Source organism: Nannobrachium achirus (assembly GCF_963921795.1).
Source record: "Nannobrachium achirus genome assembly, chromosome: 14".
Classification (NCBI taxonomy): Eukaryota; Metazoa; Chordata; class Actinopteri; order Myctophiformes; family Myctophidae; genus Nannobrachium; species Nannobrachium achirus.
The window spans coordinates 36,285,668-36,301,966 of NC_137821.1; the positions used below are offsets into that span (position 1 = coordinate 36,285,668).

The 16,299-nt window shown below is 44.3% G+C and overlaps 2 protein-coding genes across 2 annotated transcripts; both read right to left on the bottom strand.

Annotated features, from left to right (window-relative positions):
- Positions 1 to 355: 355 nt before the first annotated feature.
- Positions 356 to 15,757, bottom strand: ovol1a (ovo-like zinc finger 1a; the record flags this gene model as incomplete). Its single annotated transcript, XM_080741560.1, has 5 exons — positions 356 to 735; positions 5,203 to 5,347; positions 6,159 to 6,377; positions 7,474 to 7,751; positions 15,658 to 15,757. 5 exons carry the CDS (start codon positions 15,755 to 15,757, stop codon positions 356 to 358), a joined length of 1,122 nt encoding a protein of 373 aa, XP_080597686.1.
- LOC308298205 (exportin-2-like) lies at positions 1,952 to 4,855 on the bottom strand (the record flags this gene model as incomplete). Its single annotated transcript, XM_080741760.1, has 1 exon — positions 1,952 to 4,855. One exon carries the CDS (start codon positions 4,853 to 4,855, stop codon positions 1,952 to 1,954), a length of 2,904 nt encoding a protein of 967 aa, XP_080597886.1.
- Positions 15,758 to 16,299: the final 542 nt, after the last annotated feature.

Here is a 16,299-nt window from a genome sequence, read left to right on the forward strand (position 1 = left end):
AAATGATGATGACAGACAGGGGGTCTGGCACAACCAGGTTGACCTGGTCTAGTTTTTTATACAGTGACCATTTTAATCACTATTCTGGGGGGGACATTAGTCAAAAATAGCCGATATACGTGCTGTGAGCTTGTAGATCTTCTAATGTTGGTGTAGAGGGAAAAAAGAGCAGACCAAGTACAGAGCCAAAGTAAAGTAGTGGTAGTGGTTAAATTGTCTAAAAATACACATTTACAGGAATCCAATAAGTAGTGGGGGGTCCCTGCTTCATCTCTTTCTCAGCTAAAGGGTCCTTGGCCTGAAAAACGCTGAAGAACCCCTGGTCCAGACTAAGATTGCATCCATCCCTCCCTCCCTAGTGTCCTCCAGAACCTGTCGTGTCATCACTGTCGTCACCCTGCGGCGATCCCGGCCCGGACCCTTCGCCTCCCATCGCTCCCTCCTCTCCATCGTCACCTCCTCCTCCTCCTCCTCTCTCTCCTCCCCTGCCTCCCGTCTTCCTGGCGGTCTTCCCCTTGAGGAAGGGGCTGCCGGGGTGAAGGGTCTGCAGGTGCACCACCAGCGCGTCCTGGCTCGGGGCGGTGTGGCCACACTCCTCGCAGACGTACAGCTTGTTGCGGCGCTCCTTGTAGGCGTACTTCTGCGTGACGCCGTGGATCTTCTTCATGTGGGACTCCAGCGAGCAGCGCTGGGTGAAGGCCTTGTCGCACAGGCTGCACTTGTAGGGACGGACTCCTGTACAAAGAGAGAGAGAGGGGGTTGGAGTGACATTTAGACTTTTAGATCAGTGGTTCTCAAACTTTTTCATCATGTCAAGGACCCCCCCATCTGAAAATGTTTTGTGCCAGGGACCCCTAAAATAGAAGATTTATGTGAAAACAAAAACAAACAAATATTTTTGAATAGCCAACATATACGTACAGGGATAACGTGGTTAAAATGATTGTGATGCTATATTAACTGCCTTTGAACTTTGTCTGCAAAACCTTGAAAAATAAGTTTTGATTTCAAGTAGGCTGTACTATGTTAGTTCTGCTGAACCAAGCCGGAACACAAATGACATTAAAATAATCATTGCTCTTAAAATGCACTCGGCACACCCATCTTGACAAGTAATCGGATGGGGGGGGGCACGAACACCCTGATCTACCATTTTTTAAGGTGTTTTTTATTTATTGGCGTTTTTATTGAATCATTATGCAAACACGCACGATTGCGCACATTAGTCAAAGGATAAAACCCAAAAGCCAGAGAGCTTACATGTATTTCCATTGCTGTTCTATAGGTGTAAATTGTGTGGGTTGTGAAGGTGTGACTGTATGTACCACATGTAGGAGGAGGGGGTGCAGAGAGAATTTATACAATAAAATATTTTTTGTCAGTTCTATCACCAGTAAGCTCTGGACTTGGGGTTTGTAAAACAGAGAGCAAGTAAGGAAGAGGAAAATTATTAATATTATTAGTTTGTTTCTTTGTTTCTTACAGTACAGAAACAATGAAGACGAGACATTGAAGACAAAGCGACCGAAAAATCATCAAGCATTATGTTGGAGCCACAAAGATTACAGATACTGATGTTAAATCAAAGTTCCAGAACACTGTGTGAAAGTTGTTTCGGTCCCTGTCGGCACAACATTTCTGGTGAACACTGGCAAGGAAGTCAATTCTTTATATATGTTCAAAATATGTTTTGAATATCTTTACCCGATTGTCCATTGTATTTGGACAAGACTGACATCATCAACATGATAACATAACACCAGAGAGCCACATGGCAGCCACGCTGGCTACACATGCTTGTGAAAAAATGTAATAAAACATTTAAAATAAAATGGTGTATCCATGTTTTGCCGTCTGAAGTCAAACCAAAGCAGAAAAAAAGCCTTAACATCCTTCTGGTCAAAGCAGGACTGTACTATGGCTCAACCGCTGCAGTGTACTTGTATTCACTTTAAACCAACTGCACTGTCGCTGCCTGTAGGTAACCCTGCAGGTAATGGAGGGCCTCTGCATCCAGATTGGTGCTCAGCATCGATGGCACCCGCCCCGGACATGCAGTAGAGAGCTTGTGGAGGGATTGGGCGAGAAGGATCTTAGGATTGCCAACAGCCTTTCCAATGGGATCGTGTTCCTTCTTCCCAGCGAAGGCCAGCGGCGAGAAAGCAGTCTGGTAACCTGGTGTGCCCTCGGCGTCGAAGGAGCGCTCGTCAACCGGGATGCTGTCATCCGCTGGCAACTCAAAGAAGCCGATGAGAGCCTGAAGCAGAGGGGTCCAGAGTTTGGTGTACTCTGTATCCATCATGGCCGGGCATTCAGTGAGAACTTTGATGATGCCAACAGCACAGATCATCTTCTCCGCGGTGCCAGACACCCTCTGGACCTCTGGAATTACTATTTTCTCCAACACCGTGCCAAACATCTGTGGCTGAATGCTGTCAAAAATCTCCTGAAGAGCAATCGCTCCATATTTGACAACATAGAGGTTAATAAACACCAAGAAACTCTTGATGAATTTAGTGGTTTTGGAATTTTGCAGCCTCTGGAAGAGCAAACTGAAGATCTGTTTCCTGTACTGAGTGATGGATTTTGGAGGCATGTGCTCCACAATGCTTTTAAGAAGGCAGAAACCTTGATGGTCATTGACCTTGGAGGTAATAAGCTTTTGGAAGATCCCCAACAAGGCAGGGATTTTATCTGGCGCAGAGCTGGCAATGTTGTCTCCGCCCTTCTCTAGGTAGGCTTGGAGCAGGCGTACCAGAGGGGGGATGTTCCCCGAGCTCTCCCACAACATAGGTTGCAGCAAATGAGGGAACAGCGCTATGTAGGAGGACGGGATGGAGTTGTCGTGGATCTCCAGGAGCAGGGACATCACCTGGAACACGTACGGAACAAATTCCTGGACATCGTTCTGAAGGATCTCGGCAAAGACAGGGAAGAGGGCCTCCTCGAAGCTGTTGACAGTGGTGGGGTTGGCCTTGCAGGTGATCTGGATGGACAGGCACAGGGCCTCGAACAGGGAGTGGTTAAAGTTCGGCTTGCTGGGATTCTTGCTGATTACAAGGAGCTTTTGAGTGAGCTGACCGATCAGAGTGGGAATGTAGGGAACAATCGCCTCTTGCAGAAGGGAGAAGGTGCGCATGATAGCTTTCATGACATATTCATTCTCTGAGGAGTCAGGATGAGCTAGGGACTTGAACAAGTTGTTGAGCAGCTGTTCAGTGAAGGGTGCCATCTCTGCTGCAGTGACAAGGGTAGAGTTGTTTGGCCCTCGCATAGCGAACAGCGTCTCCAAGGCGTGTGCAGCGTGAGTGTGCTCCACTGGGCTCTCTGCCTGCAAGTGAGCCACTAGCAGAGGAATGGCCTGGAGCAGGTGATCTTTAGGCAACTGGCTTCTGAACATCAGGATGTACCTGATGGCGTCCGTCTTCAGCACTGGGAACTCGTTGACATTAGGCGATTTGAGGTCTGTGAGAATGTGGTTGACGAAGAACTCGGTGTGATTCACCAATGCATTTGCTTGCGTTATTCCATGCTTCTGAGTCTGCGCTTTGGACGCAAGAGATGTGACCAGACAGATAGCAGTGTCTTTGTGCTTCCAGTTTACTCCAGGGTTCTTGGCATACTCCCCCAACATGGAGTTCACGTAGCCAGATAGGATCGCTGTGACGGGGCCTTCAAATAATGCGCACAGGCGTTGTACCAGGTCACATGCAGATTTGCGACGTGTGTATAAATCTGATCCTTCGAGGTCCCTTCTGATGTATTCCTCTGCATTATTTTCAAAAGCCTCCTCATCAACACGTCTGAGCTCTAAGTTGGGCACGATGACCTTCTCACAAATGCTAGTGAGTATGTTCTGGTCCTCAAACAAATCCTTGTGCCTTTCACACACAGATATCAAGAACTGGATGGCGTTGCTTACAAGCAGGTCAAATTTGACCTCCTGTCCAGTGGACAGCAGAAGGTTCCAGATAGCAGTGACAAAACGAGGCAAATATGGTTCGAACTCTTTGTCGTACTTCTGAGCGTACAGAGTGGCGTTGTCACAGATCTGAGATTTCAACAGTTCCAGGAGGCCCGCTTCCTCCTCGTTATCCATCCGTAAAAGCTTGTTATCCACTGTCAGCAGGTTGTGAAAATTAGACATCCAAATCTCCATGTTGTCTTCAAAGAACTCTGGAAGGTCCTGAACGTTAAGACTATAGAAGACCTTAGAGATCAGTGTGAGCAAGGAGAAAAGGACCTTCAGGGCTTTGGCGTCTGTAGCGTGAGTCTGACACAACTCAATGGTGGCCTTGAACAGTTCTGTGAGAGGTTGAGCAAAAGTGTCCAGCACCAGCTTGATCTGCAACCAAAGCTCATTCGACTTCTCCTCATGCCGATATCTCTTGAAGAGGGAGTGGGCTGTCTGGAGCACTCCATTGATGACATGGAAGTTGCCACTTTGGAAGCGGTTCACCATTTCTGTTAGAAGATTGGGCCATTTCTGGGGGAAATCTTCTCTTCCAATAATGCTAATGGCGTCGCTCAGCTGTTTCTGAATCTGTTCCGGGCTGCTTAACATCAGATTGACAATTTTGGCTTTGATCGCCGTTCGGTCCATGTCAGAGATTTGATTTGGTCCATTTACACTCCAGTTCCTTTTAATGTAGTTCTTGAATGTAACTGCAGCACAGACCCGGATCACATTCTCCTGTGACGTTTCCAACAAAGCGAGAAGCAATATAGGATAGTTCTGGTTTCCCTCAACAGACTCGAGGAACTTCTCAGCTGGACGTCGTACTGTTGGATCCGGGTCCAACGTCTTCCTCATAAACCCGGCGAGGGTCTGAAGGTTGGCATCATTCAACTCCATCCTGGTTCCGTTACTAGTGCGCCAGTAGACGTATGGTGCTGATAGAACACTTTCTATTCATGTGTGCGCCGACAGCGGGTGTGTGTACATATGCGTACAGTAAACGCAGGCAAGCCTTATAAGTACATTCTGTACACACAATGACAAGAAATGATGGGTCTGACATCATCGGCTCGGTTCTATTGCCAAATATGGAGATGACTGCCGTCATAGGCTTGCCATCGATAAGAAACGATAATGCACAATTTCATGCATGTGTGTGTGTGTGTGTGTGTGTGTGTGTGTGTGTGTGTGTGTGTGTGTGTGTGTGCGTGTGTGCGTGTGTGTGTGCAAGCACATTTTCTTACCAGTGTGCGTGCGTACGTGTCTCTTGAGGTCAAAGGTGTCGTTGAAGCCTTTCCCACAGAAGGTACAGAGGTGCTTCTTTGTGTTGTTGTGGCACTTGACATGTCTGTTCAGCATCCTCTGGTACTGGAACGTTTTGTCACACACCTAAACACACACACACACACACACAGAATCAGGTTAGCATTTGAGAAACCCTTAGCTTTTCAAATCAATCAGCACTTTACAATGGACTGGTGCAGTACCCATTATCAGAGGTACTTGGAGGCCGATGTCCGGGCTATGATGAATTAATGAAAATCTATCCATGTCTGTGTCTGTCTGTCTAGCTGTCTTGTCTGTCTATCTACTATCTACAGTATGTGACACATGGTGAGTCATAATCAATGGTTCTAAACATGAACGTTTTTATCAAACATTTACAATCAATTTCAATTTGGACCCCCAAATTGATATGCATTTGGCCACGGACCCCCATCTGAAAATATTTTGGTGCCAAGGACACCCATAAGAGAAGAGTGTGTTTCAAAATTGTTCACATTATTTTGAGAACAGATGATCTGCGAGCTCACAGCGCGTTGCAATGCATCGCGTTGTGAGCTTGTGGATCATCTGTTTTCGAAATGACACATTATAAAAGGGAGTTAAATCGGTTAAACTAATCTTAAAGGTATAATAAACCATTTTAACAACACAAATCTGGTATGGGGGTCGCAATATGTTTTCAGATGGGAATACGCAGAAAGTTACATACTCATTTTGACACGAGAACCACTGCTTTAAACATTAGGAGCCCAAATAAGCAACTACACTTTAGAAACAAGCCCAAAAAGAAAAGAAAAAAAAAAAACCACAACCAACAACCAATATTTACAAGCAACTTTACAGAAAAACATGCCCAAGTAGCCCAACATGTCGCTTATAATAAGCACACATGGCAACACTGGTCTCGACGTACCTGACACGAAAATAAACTCTGACCTCCCGTCGACCTTGCTGCCGGGGTGACGGCTGCCACCGGGGCGGTGGTCTCAGGGGCGCTGATGGCGGTTGCCTGGGCGACCGGAGTCATGACGACATCCTGGGTGTAGCACGGTTCGACGGGGAGCACGGGAAGAAACAGAGGAAGAGGAGGAGGAGGAAGAGCGGAGATAACAGGTAACTCGCCGGTAGTTACCTGTTGAGGAGAGGGGGGGGGGGGGGGAGGAAAAAGACAGGACGTGAGTGAGATGCAATCAGGAGACGTTTACAATTTAGGCATTTTCTAGCAGACGCTCTTATCCAGATTTCACAGACAGTGTGTCGGGACCTTGTTTTTTGGTTGTGGGTCGCGGATCCATTTTCGTTGGTTGCCAAGTGAATATCCCTTTATTTTTTGTTTCCTAAATGTTGTCCACAAAGATTTCCACAAATCTACAAATTCACTGTAACGCCACGCTGGGTTAACATTTTTCAAGACGAATTTCATGAATAAAATAACAATAATCAGAAAGAAAATCCCTAAATTAGAAAACGAATGTTTAAGAAGTAGAGAAAATATCAGTTCTGCTATCTCTTTTGGAAGTTGAGCTAAAAGGCGACTTCACAACTTAAGTGAAGTGTTTATTGAACTCTATAATGAGTTTCCATCATCACTGGAGTCGTGATCTGAAGCGGACATCGCAACGTTCGGCACGGCGATTCGCTCGCTGTGCCTCTCATGACTCAAGGCTGCTTCGGAGGACGGCGCGCCTCCGCCGCCGATAAAAATCGTTCCCTTTACCAGGGTTCCCCCACATTTTTACCAATTAATTTCCAAAACTTTTCCAGAATATTTAAACCGATTTCCAAGACTATATATCAATAATTCAGCTCAATAACGAGTCCTATGCGCAATGCCCAAAGACAGGTAGTGTATGTCAGTGGTTCTCAACCTTTTCAGGCCGTGACCCCCGAAATAATCATACTTGAACTGGGAACTCCGGCACCCTGACGAGCACTAAGAGTAGAGGAATTTTGTATAACACGGTTTTATGGGCGTTGCGAGGCGTTGTGAGCATGTAGATCAGCTATTTTCACACTTTCTCCCTCTAATATTTGACAATTTCAGAGGTATTAATTTTCCAGGACCTTCCAGGACCCTTGATCAATTTCAAAACTTTTCCAGTACTGGAAAAATATTGTTCTAATTTCAAAATGTTTCCAGGAATTTCATGACCGTGGGAACCCTTCTTTACGTTTCACCTCCTACGAAAACAACAGCTAAACTGGAGCGGCATGCGGAGGGACCTCACCTTAATTTTGGAACGAACGTAGGTGGAGCCCCCCTGTGGCCTCCTCCTGATCTCCGACCTCTCTTGGGACAGCAGCGAGGGGCTGGGGGGTCGCCCCAGCACGGTGCAGGACAGCAGCGAGGGGCTGGGGGGTCGCCCCAGCACGGTGCAGGACGGCAGCTCGGGGTGGGCGTTGGTGTCGGACAGAAAGTGGGCGCGCTTAGTGAGACACAGGGGCGTGGTCTCTGCAGGCGTGGCCTCGGCTCCCATCATCAGGAAGGACGGAGGAAAGATGGAGACTGGGGAGAGGAAGAGAGACAATAGCAGTGGTTGGAAAAAAATACTTATTAGGGGCTGTTAAGTATGACATCATTTTGTAGGCAGAGGAGAATTTCTGCCCCCAGTTTCCGTGAATCTTTTTACTATTTTTACTATTTACACATTTTTCTTCTCTTTGTTGTTGAAAGGAAAGTGTTAGAATTATACTTTAGTCGTTATTTTTGTCTCGGATCTGTTGAAATAGCGAGGGACAGAAAATGCTCTGGGGGCAGAGTTCTCCTCTGCCTACAAAATGATGTCACGGCTTAAAAGCCCCTATGCAAGGTACAAAGGTATTGTTATGAAAATGCACTTGTACCAAAAGTAGAAAGTACTCATTATGCAAAATGTCCCATTTGACAAGTTTTCAAATGTATAAACATTGCACTATGAGCTTGTAAATCTGCTACTTTCATTTTTTTTTTATCATGACATGCCCAAAATAGGGAATCAACAACCATACAATTATACATCAATCTTGTATCTGCTAGAGAGGTACATAGAGAGATTAAACCTAGACGTTTCGAATTTCTCAATAGCAGCATGCGTGGACGGTCTGTATTTACACAATCTGTTAATTAGCAAACATGCGGGCTTCAATACTGTGTATGTGTGTGCATGTGCGTGTGTGTGCATGTGTGTGTGTATAGCACATTTGTGACATCAAGCTCCCAAAACAAAAGGCTGCGAGCGCGCGCGCGGCACACACACACACACACACACAGTCACACACACACACACACACACACACACACACACACACACACACACACACACACACACACACACACACACACACACACACACACACACACACACACACACACACACACACACACACACACACACACACACACACACACACACACACACACACACACACACACACACACACACACACACACACACCAGCCAGACTTGTCAGACCAGACAAGCTTGTGGCACAAGCCCTGCGTCTTCCTCAAACAATACACCTCCGCGGGGCTGTGTATGTGTGCGCGTGCGTGCATGCGTGTGTGCATGCGTGTGTGTGAGCCTGCACCATGTACGCCTTAACTATAGGCTATGTGTCACTCAAGAGACATCGACCGGACAAAAAACGCCTCGACCGGCTAAAACGCAAATGAGCATGCAAATGACCGCTGAGGCCCATACATAGCGGTTCAAACGCACAGATACAGAAGTAGTTTGTTGAATTAACGGACGGGAAATAGAGAGACAGAGAGTGAGACAGCGAGAGAGACCTATGCAGGCTGTGCAGCTAAGGCCTCAGTTCTACTTAGTCGTGTGCCAGTGTCGTACTCAGTAAATAGCAGATTTGCAAGCTCACAACGTGTCACAAATGTAACGCGTTGTGAGCCTGTATATCTGCTATTTACGGCACGCAACACCAGCGTGCAACTAAGTATAAATCAGGCTTAACGATGTTGTCAGGTGATCAAGTTTGAACTACGTCCACAGTATTCCTGTATTTTACAACAGGTTTGCTTTTTTTGAGCGGTGGTCACAACGCTCCTATACGTGGCCGTGTGTGTGGGTCTGTCTGTCTGTCTGTCTGTATGCGTGTCTGTCTGTATGTAGCCTGTAGCCTGTATGTAGTACCTTTTGTGGCCACACATGTTAAGGGAGGGGCGCTGTTGTTCAGGCCAGGCCAGGCCAGACACCCACCCACCCACACACACACACACACAATATATATATATATTTGTTTTGCTGTTGCGCAGCCTCCACGACCACCGCTCCGTTCACACGGGTGTGATTTTCTCTTTAGTTTACACAGAACGGTCACATGGTCTTTTAATTTAACCTGTAATTGGGTCGTTTGTAAGTTCAATTCGATTGCAGTAAAGTGCACATGCTGCCACGAAAGTTAGCCAGAAATAAACAATATAAAAAAGGCAGATTATTTTAAGCTGCCATTGTCTTTTCAACCAGTTGAATCCAACATAGTTTGCATGCATGTACGATGTAACGGAAATGTATTTGCAATAACTATATATAGCAACCATTTGCAGCGAAGAGATTTACTGTCAAGGGGTTTACTGAGTGGGGACAAGAATGTCAACCCCGGGCCAAGATGTACTGGTATATTGAGGGTTCAAGTGGCAATACATTCACCTATGATAATGACATGCTCAAAATATGGATGAGGTTGAAAGTAGAGGTGGGCGATATGGAATCACGATATCTTTACATTCTTTTTCATGTTGGTTTTTATGGTTATTTCTTTCAAGTTACTTAACAGTACAACCACCAAACAAAGTAACAAAAACTAAAAGAAAAAGCGTTTCTCAAAGTGGGGTCCAGGGACTCTCTGGGTTCCTTTTGGGAAGTTACAAGTATGTAACTCTGACAGTATACAAATGCATTACATTACATATACATTTGTATACTGTCAGAGTTAAGGGGAGACCTTGCCATTTTAAAGTTTGAGAACTATTGGTTTAGACCAAAATGCAGGTTCAAATTGAATTCTGCAATGAATCTCTGTATTAACAATTCACAAGGATTTTTTTGTACAAGGCTCCATCATTGTATCATACGATATCTCTGAAAAGGCATATCATGGAGACATTGTATCGTCTCAACGATATTTATCACCATATCGCCCACCCCTAGTCACCATATCGCCCACCCCTAGTTGAACGTGGTTAAGAGTTAAGACGAGCTATTAATTTTTCGTGTCGTTTAAAGGCGGAAATAACGAGCCATTGTGTCACGCATGCTGTAATCTGGTCCTGGGTGTTTGCTCAGTAGCTCACCACTCCTTCTGCCCACAGTCGCCGGTCCTCACCTCAGCCTGTCAATACAGTGGACCAGCCAGATAGGTAGGTGCAGGGGCGTCACAAGGGGGGGGGGGGGGAGTGGGACTGAGTTACTAGGGCCCAAGGTGGAGTGGCCTGTCTTTAGCTATTGAAAAATAGCAGCTACACAAGCTCACAGCGCGGCACCGAGTGCCGCGCTGTGAGCTTGTAGATCTGCAATTTTTGTAAAGTCGTGAAAATGTGTGCAAATCTTTGAATATATCTACTTTTTAAGCAAACATTTTTAACTCAGATTTTTCTTCTGGGGGGTCCCTGGAACTAAATATTTTGAGATGGGGGGTCCTTCACAAGACAATATTTGAGCACCACTGACATAGAAACTTTGTCAGAGAGAGAGAGTTTTTTAAATATATTCAGACTCCACACAAGCTCGCAGCATGGCACTCAGTGCCAGGCTTGTATATCTGCTATTTTTCAATAGTTAAAGCACAAAATGTGAGTGACTCCTTGTACCCAGGGCCCAGAATTTGGTGTGACACCCCTGGGTAGGTGTGTGTGGAGTAGTGGGGGGCCCCCTAATGGCCTCATTGATTTCAAGATCCCACCCAATAAACAATGGGTTGAAAGAGAGAGAGAGCTGTTCTGTTAGACAGCTGTTTACACATGTCTTTGTCCTATTGGGCCTTCATTTTAAGGGCACATAAGGATTAAGCATTTCATACAGTTTTGATTGTTTTGAATGTTTACCGTGCCCTTTGAATTGGTTTGAATTAGACAGACAGAGAGAGAGAGAGAGATAGAGAGAGAGAGAGAGAATAATACACCTATATCATTTCAAATTTTGACAGCAGGTCAACAGTGTGGTTGGAAAGAGGAAGAGAGAGACAGAGTTGCTCGCTCTGAATTTAGCAAGCCTACATTCTCTCCAGTATATAATTTTTTGACATGTCATGAATGATGGCTTGGAGGAGGGTCAACAATCAGTGGATATAGCTTTATCAAACGTGCGTGTGTGTGCGTGTGCGTGTGTGTGTGTGTGTGTGTGTCTGTGTGTGTGTGTGTGCTGTTTGCTAAGGGTGTAATGAATGCAATAGACTTGCTCTTAACTCCAGGGAAGACAAGTTGGCGGCCGCTCGTGTGTCCGCGAGGGCCCGTTATATTTCCTGTCCTATAAACATTAACCCAGCGTGGCGTTACTAATACTTAACTAAATAATATGTTAAATGATGGCAATGAATTAAGCAAACAAATCGTCGTTGTCGGGTGGAAAGCTTGTATGTCCAAAACCGTTTGTTTTGTATTTATCATTTTTAAAATGATTTAAACTAGTAAAAAAACAGCCGATCTACAAGCACACAACACTGTGTGCTTGTAGATCAGCTGTTCTCACTACTTTTGTGCGACGGCCTTGTGTGATGAAGCAGGGCTTTACTTTGCGAAAAAAATTACAAATTTGAAACTCGGAGATACAAGGTTTCTGCCCGACAGTGACGAAATAGACGTGGCCTTTGGGATTCAACAATTTCCGTATGATCATTCTGAAACTGCTAAGCAATTTGCGAAGTAGGTGAGAAAATTGCTGTTCTCGGTCTCACCGAAAGATAAATTCCAAATACAAAAAGGTATTTATTTATATAGGATGGGACGATAGTAAACTGTATATGAGATGCAGCAGCCGTTCGCAACTGGTAAAAAAAACTAACCTAGCCCAACCCTACCCTCCCCTGCCCCTTCTTTGTATATACTTACTTACTTACTGTTTTAGACTCTTTTTTTTTGTTCTCTCATTTTTCTTTTCTTTACATATCTACTGCATAGTACTGTGTTCTATTCGTCTGTCATTCAATGTTATATGAGATACTTAAATGGTTTCCTGTGGAAATAAGCTTAGTCTTTTCATGGATCTCCTTTTAGTAGACCTTGTACCACTGTACCAGTGAACTGTACCGTCATGAAACTGTACCTTTTCCTATGCAAACTTCTAATAAAGTCTTCAATCAATCAATAAGAGGACTTATAGAGGACTCACCATGGTATAAACAATGTCCAAAACAATCCAATCAGTCAAATTGCCATACATTTATGGCAGTTTTGAAGACACAGGCCTTCATTATGTCATAACATATTCATTCATTTCAAATAGGTATTTGGTCAAAATGACACAATATTAATAACAATAGATTTTTATCATTTTATGCGAAGCCCAGTGCACTGAGTTGTACCTGATGTATATGCTACAGTAGTTTGACTGATTGTTCGATGAAGTAGAACACTGAGAGACACATGTAGGCGGCAGGCCTATCTGAATGATGGCGACATAAAAATAATCATAATAATCATAATCATAAGCAGGCTAATAGTCAAAATAAATAAGCCATTATGAACCAAACCCACTTTACTGCTCTTAAGTTTTTTTTTTTGCCTTGTGACCAACTAGCCTACTGTTCATAAAACAATTCAACACGCCTTCTTCTGAGAAGAGAGCCATTATCATACTTGGTGTGTGTGTGTGTGTGTGTGTGTGTGTGTGTGTGTGTGTGTGTGTGTGTCACACACAGGTTGGGCAGGTACATCAAGTAACGGCACATGCCAGAGACCGTTGCTATGGTTATTAAGGTGGTTACCGTCAACCTCCAAATTACACGCTGTCTTGACATCAGGTGTCAATAGCAGCATAACTGTGCATGCAAACCGAGGCAACCCCCACTGGTAAAATAGAAATAGAAATAAATGTTGTTCCTCAAAACTCTTAAGGTGAATGTAGACTGCTAGATTACTATCATGTTACCTGTATGCAACCGTTTTAACCCATTAAACTGGGGAAATGTCATTTAAAAAATTTGGGTTGGCTATTAAAAAATAGCAGATAAACATAAGCTCACGCAAGCTTTCAAGCTTGTGAGCTCAACTCTGCAAGCTTGTATATCTGCCGCTTTTGAACATTTTTGAAACATCTTGAAAGTGTGAGGACTACTGATCAATGATCAATGATTTCTCTGAGAATATCCAAACTGATATTTAAAAAAATCCCTTTTGCGCTAAATCTTATCTAAAGCAATAACAATTCCCTACAGCAGTGGTTCCCAAACTTTTTAGCCTGTGACCCAAAAGAGACATTTGCCCGAAACCCAAACTAGTCACTTCACGCTACTCTTTCCAAATTTGGGGAATTTATTTAATTTTTCTTTTATATATTAATGAAATTACTTAGACAAATCATTGTATATATTTTTCATTGTATATATTTTTTATTCGTGAAAATCTTTGCTTTGGGGTCTATGTTTTTTGGAAATGTTTTGACAAAATGTAGGAAATAAAAAACAAAGGGACCCATAAAAATGTGTCCGCGACCCACAAATGGGTACCAACCCAGTGTTTGAGAACCAGTGCCCTACAGGGTTTGTTCTGTGGGTAGAACATACTATAGGCTACATATAATGGACACAAACAGCTAATTGTTCAAACAAGTCATGTTGGGCCTAGTCTACTGCTTCAGCGCTCACACAGCCCAAAGAGGATGTGTAAGTCAATGATTAGAAGTTAACGGAGATGAGAGTGGGGGAGAAATAAAGCAAGAGGGGAAGAGAGACAGAGGAAATAAAGAAAGAGTGGGGGGGGAGAGAGAGAGAGAGAGAGAGAGGCAGACTACTGGGTGTAGTCCGTTAGCTGTTATCTGATACCAATGCGACCCAACAATAAAACTCTGCCAATGGCAACAATAGGGATTGTTCAGAGAGAGAGAGAGAGAGAGAGAGAGAGAGAGAGAGAGAGAGAGAGAGAGAGAGAGAGAGAGAGAGAGAGAGAAAATGGGGGGGGGGGGCTATTATTAGGAATAGGAATAAGCAATAGGAATAAACTTTGACCAGTTATCCATATCAGAACCAGTCTAATAATCACTGTAACTGCCTATATCAGCGTTGTTGTATCATAACTTCATAAGTTAATGGCACATTCCATTCCACTAGACAACACATAAATGACTACTACAGTAGCTAGTTGCCTAGTTTATATAGTAGCTACTGTGTGAGTCTAGAAAATGGGTGACACACACTTTTAGCCCTCTCTGATGAGATTAAACGACCTAATATGAATCAAAAAGGAAGCTAAAACATAACGGAACAGGCCTTCAGTTCTACATCAATGACTTTTTCGAAAAACAGAAGTCATAAAACTATCAAATGACACCCACACACAGCTCTGACTGAGATTTAGGCCTGACCGTTATTCCAATTCCCACTGGTTGACTCATGTTATTATAAAAGCAGGCTCTGTGTGTGTGTAAGTGTGTGTATCTCTCACACGGAACTAAAAGCAAGGAGCTGAAATCTGGGGTTGAAGGTCGACATGAGCTCGAGGTGCAAAGCAACGGATCCTTATGATAGCATAGCACAACACGCACGCGCGCGCGCACACACAACACACACACTCACGTAACAAGACACTTGCCAGAAGAATAATGTGCCCGAAATGCATATTATTTTCTTTCCTAGGCTATATAGACTATTATGCCTACTTTGTCTTTCATTTCATTATTATTATCAGTATTAGGTCTATTATTATTAGGCCTATACTAGGACCAGTTCAGATGTTTACTTTGAATAGTTTGCATAAATGCTCCAGGTAGCCTGACGCAAACCACGCTGTCAAAAGCAGACCTGCCCCAGTTGTAAACTTTTATAGCGTGTGGCCTAGACTAGTGTAGCCGACAGCTTGTCCAGGGAAATAAATAAATAAATAGGCCAATCAATAAAACACATCATTGTGGGAAAGTTTATTCATCCCTCCCGAGTTCTAATAACTTCAAATATAATAAGATGGGCTCACTTCTTCGTAGCCTACTTCGATCGCGGGCAGCTTTGGTTTCCCGTTATTCGCAGCCAGCGGCCCCGTTACAAAATGGCCCATATTATTCCCCCTACAATGCAAGACAGTGGATCTGCGTGGCAGCACAAGCTGATCGAGGGACCCTCGGGGGTCTTAGAATAGATCCTACAGATCTGTAACTAGAGAGCGTGCAAATGGAACCAAATGGACCCTTATTTGCACGCCCTCTAGAGTTATGATCCTTGGAAATAAAATAAAAAACTAAACTAAAGTTTGCCATCCACACTGCATCGCTCACCTGGGATGTAGACATCTCCTCGCTTGTGGTCGGGCAGCTCGCTCCAGCTCCGCTTCCCCGGCGAGACGTTCGCCTTCTTCACCAGAAAGGCTCTCGGCATGGTGATAATAAGATGATGATGGCGCTATAAACGGCCTGATTCACTCCAGCCAACTTTATAATAAACGCGGTCGACTTCTTCCCCAAACAAAATCCCAGGCAACACCTGTCGATCTAAAACTTTTTTTTCTTTTTTAATTTAAATGTGAAGAAAAAACAACCAAAAAAAGCAACAAACCGGGCTCGAATCTTAGAAGTCAACACTTCTCATGCACCTTGGGTAAAAAAAAAAAAAAAGAAAAAAAAAGAAAAGGAGAAAAAAAAGAGGACAAAACGGAAGGTATCAATTCCTCGCTCCCCGTTCCGATCCTTTTCCACCTTGCTTTTCTCTTTCAAAGCCGAACAAAACGATCGCGCAGGGTTTCCACCGGTCTAGTCTTTCGTTCTCTCCCGTATTTCTTTTAGATCCGTTGTGTTTTCCGTTGCCTTTTCTAGCCTAGTAGCGCTACAGGTGAGCGGAGCTCTCAGGTGAGCCGCTGGCTGCTACACAGTGTATGATCTAGTGGAAATAACGGCCAGCTAGCCTAGGCAGGGACTTAACTG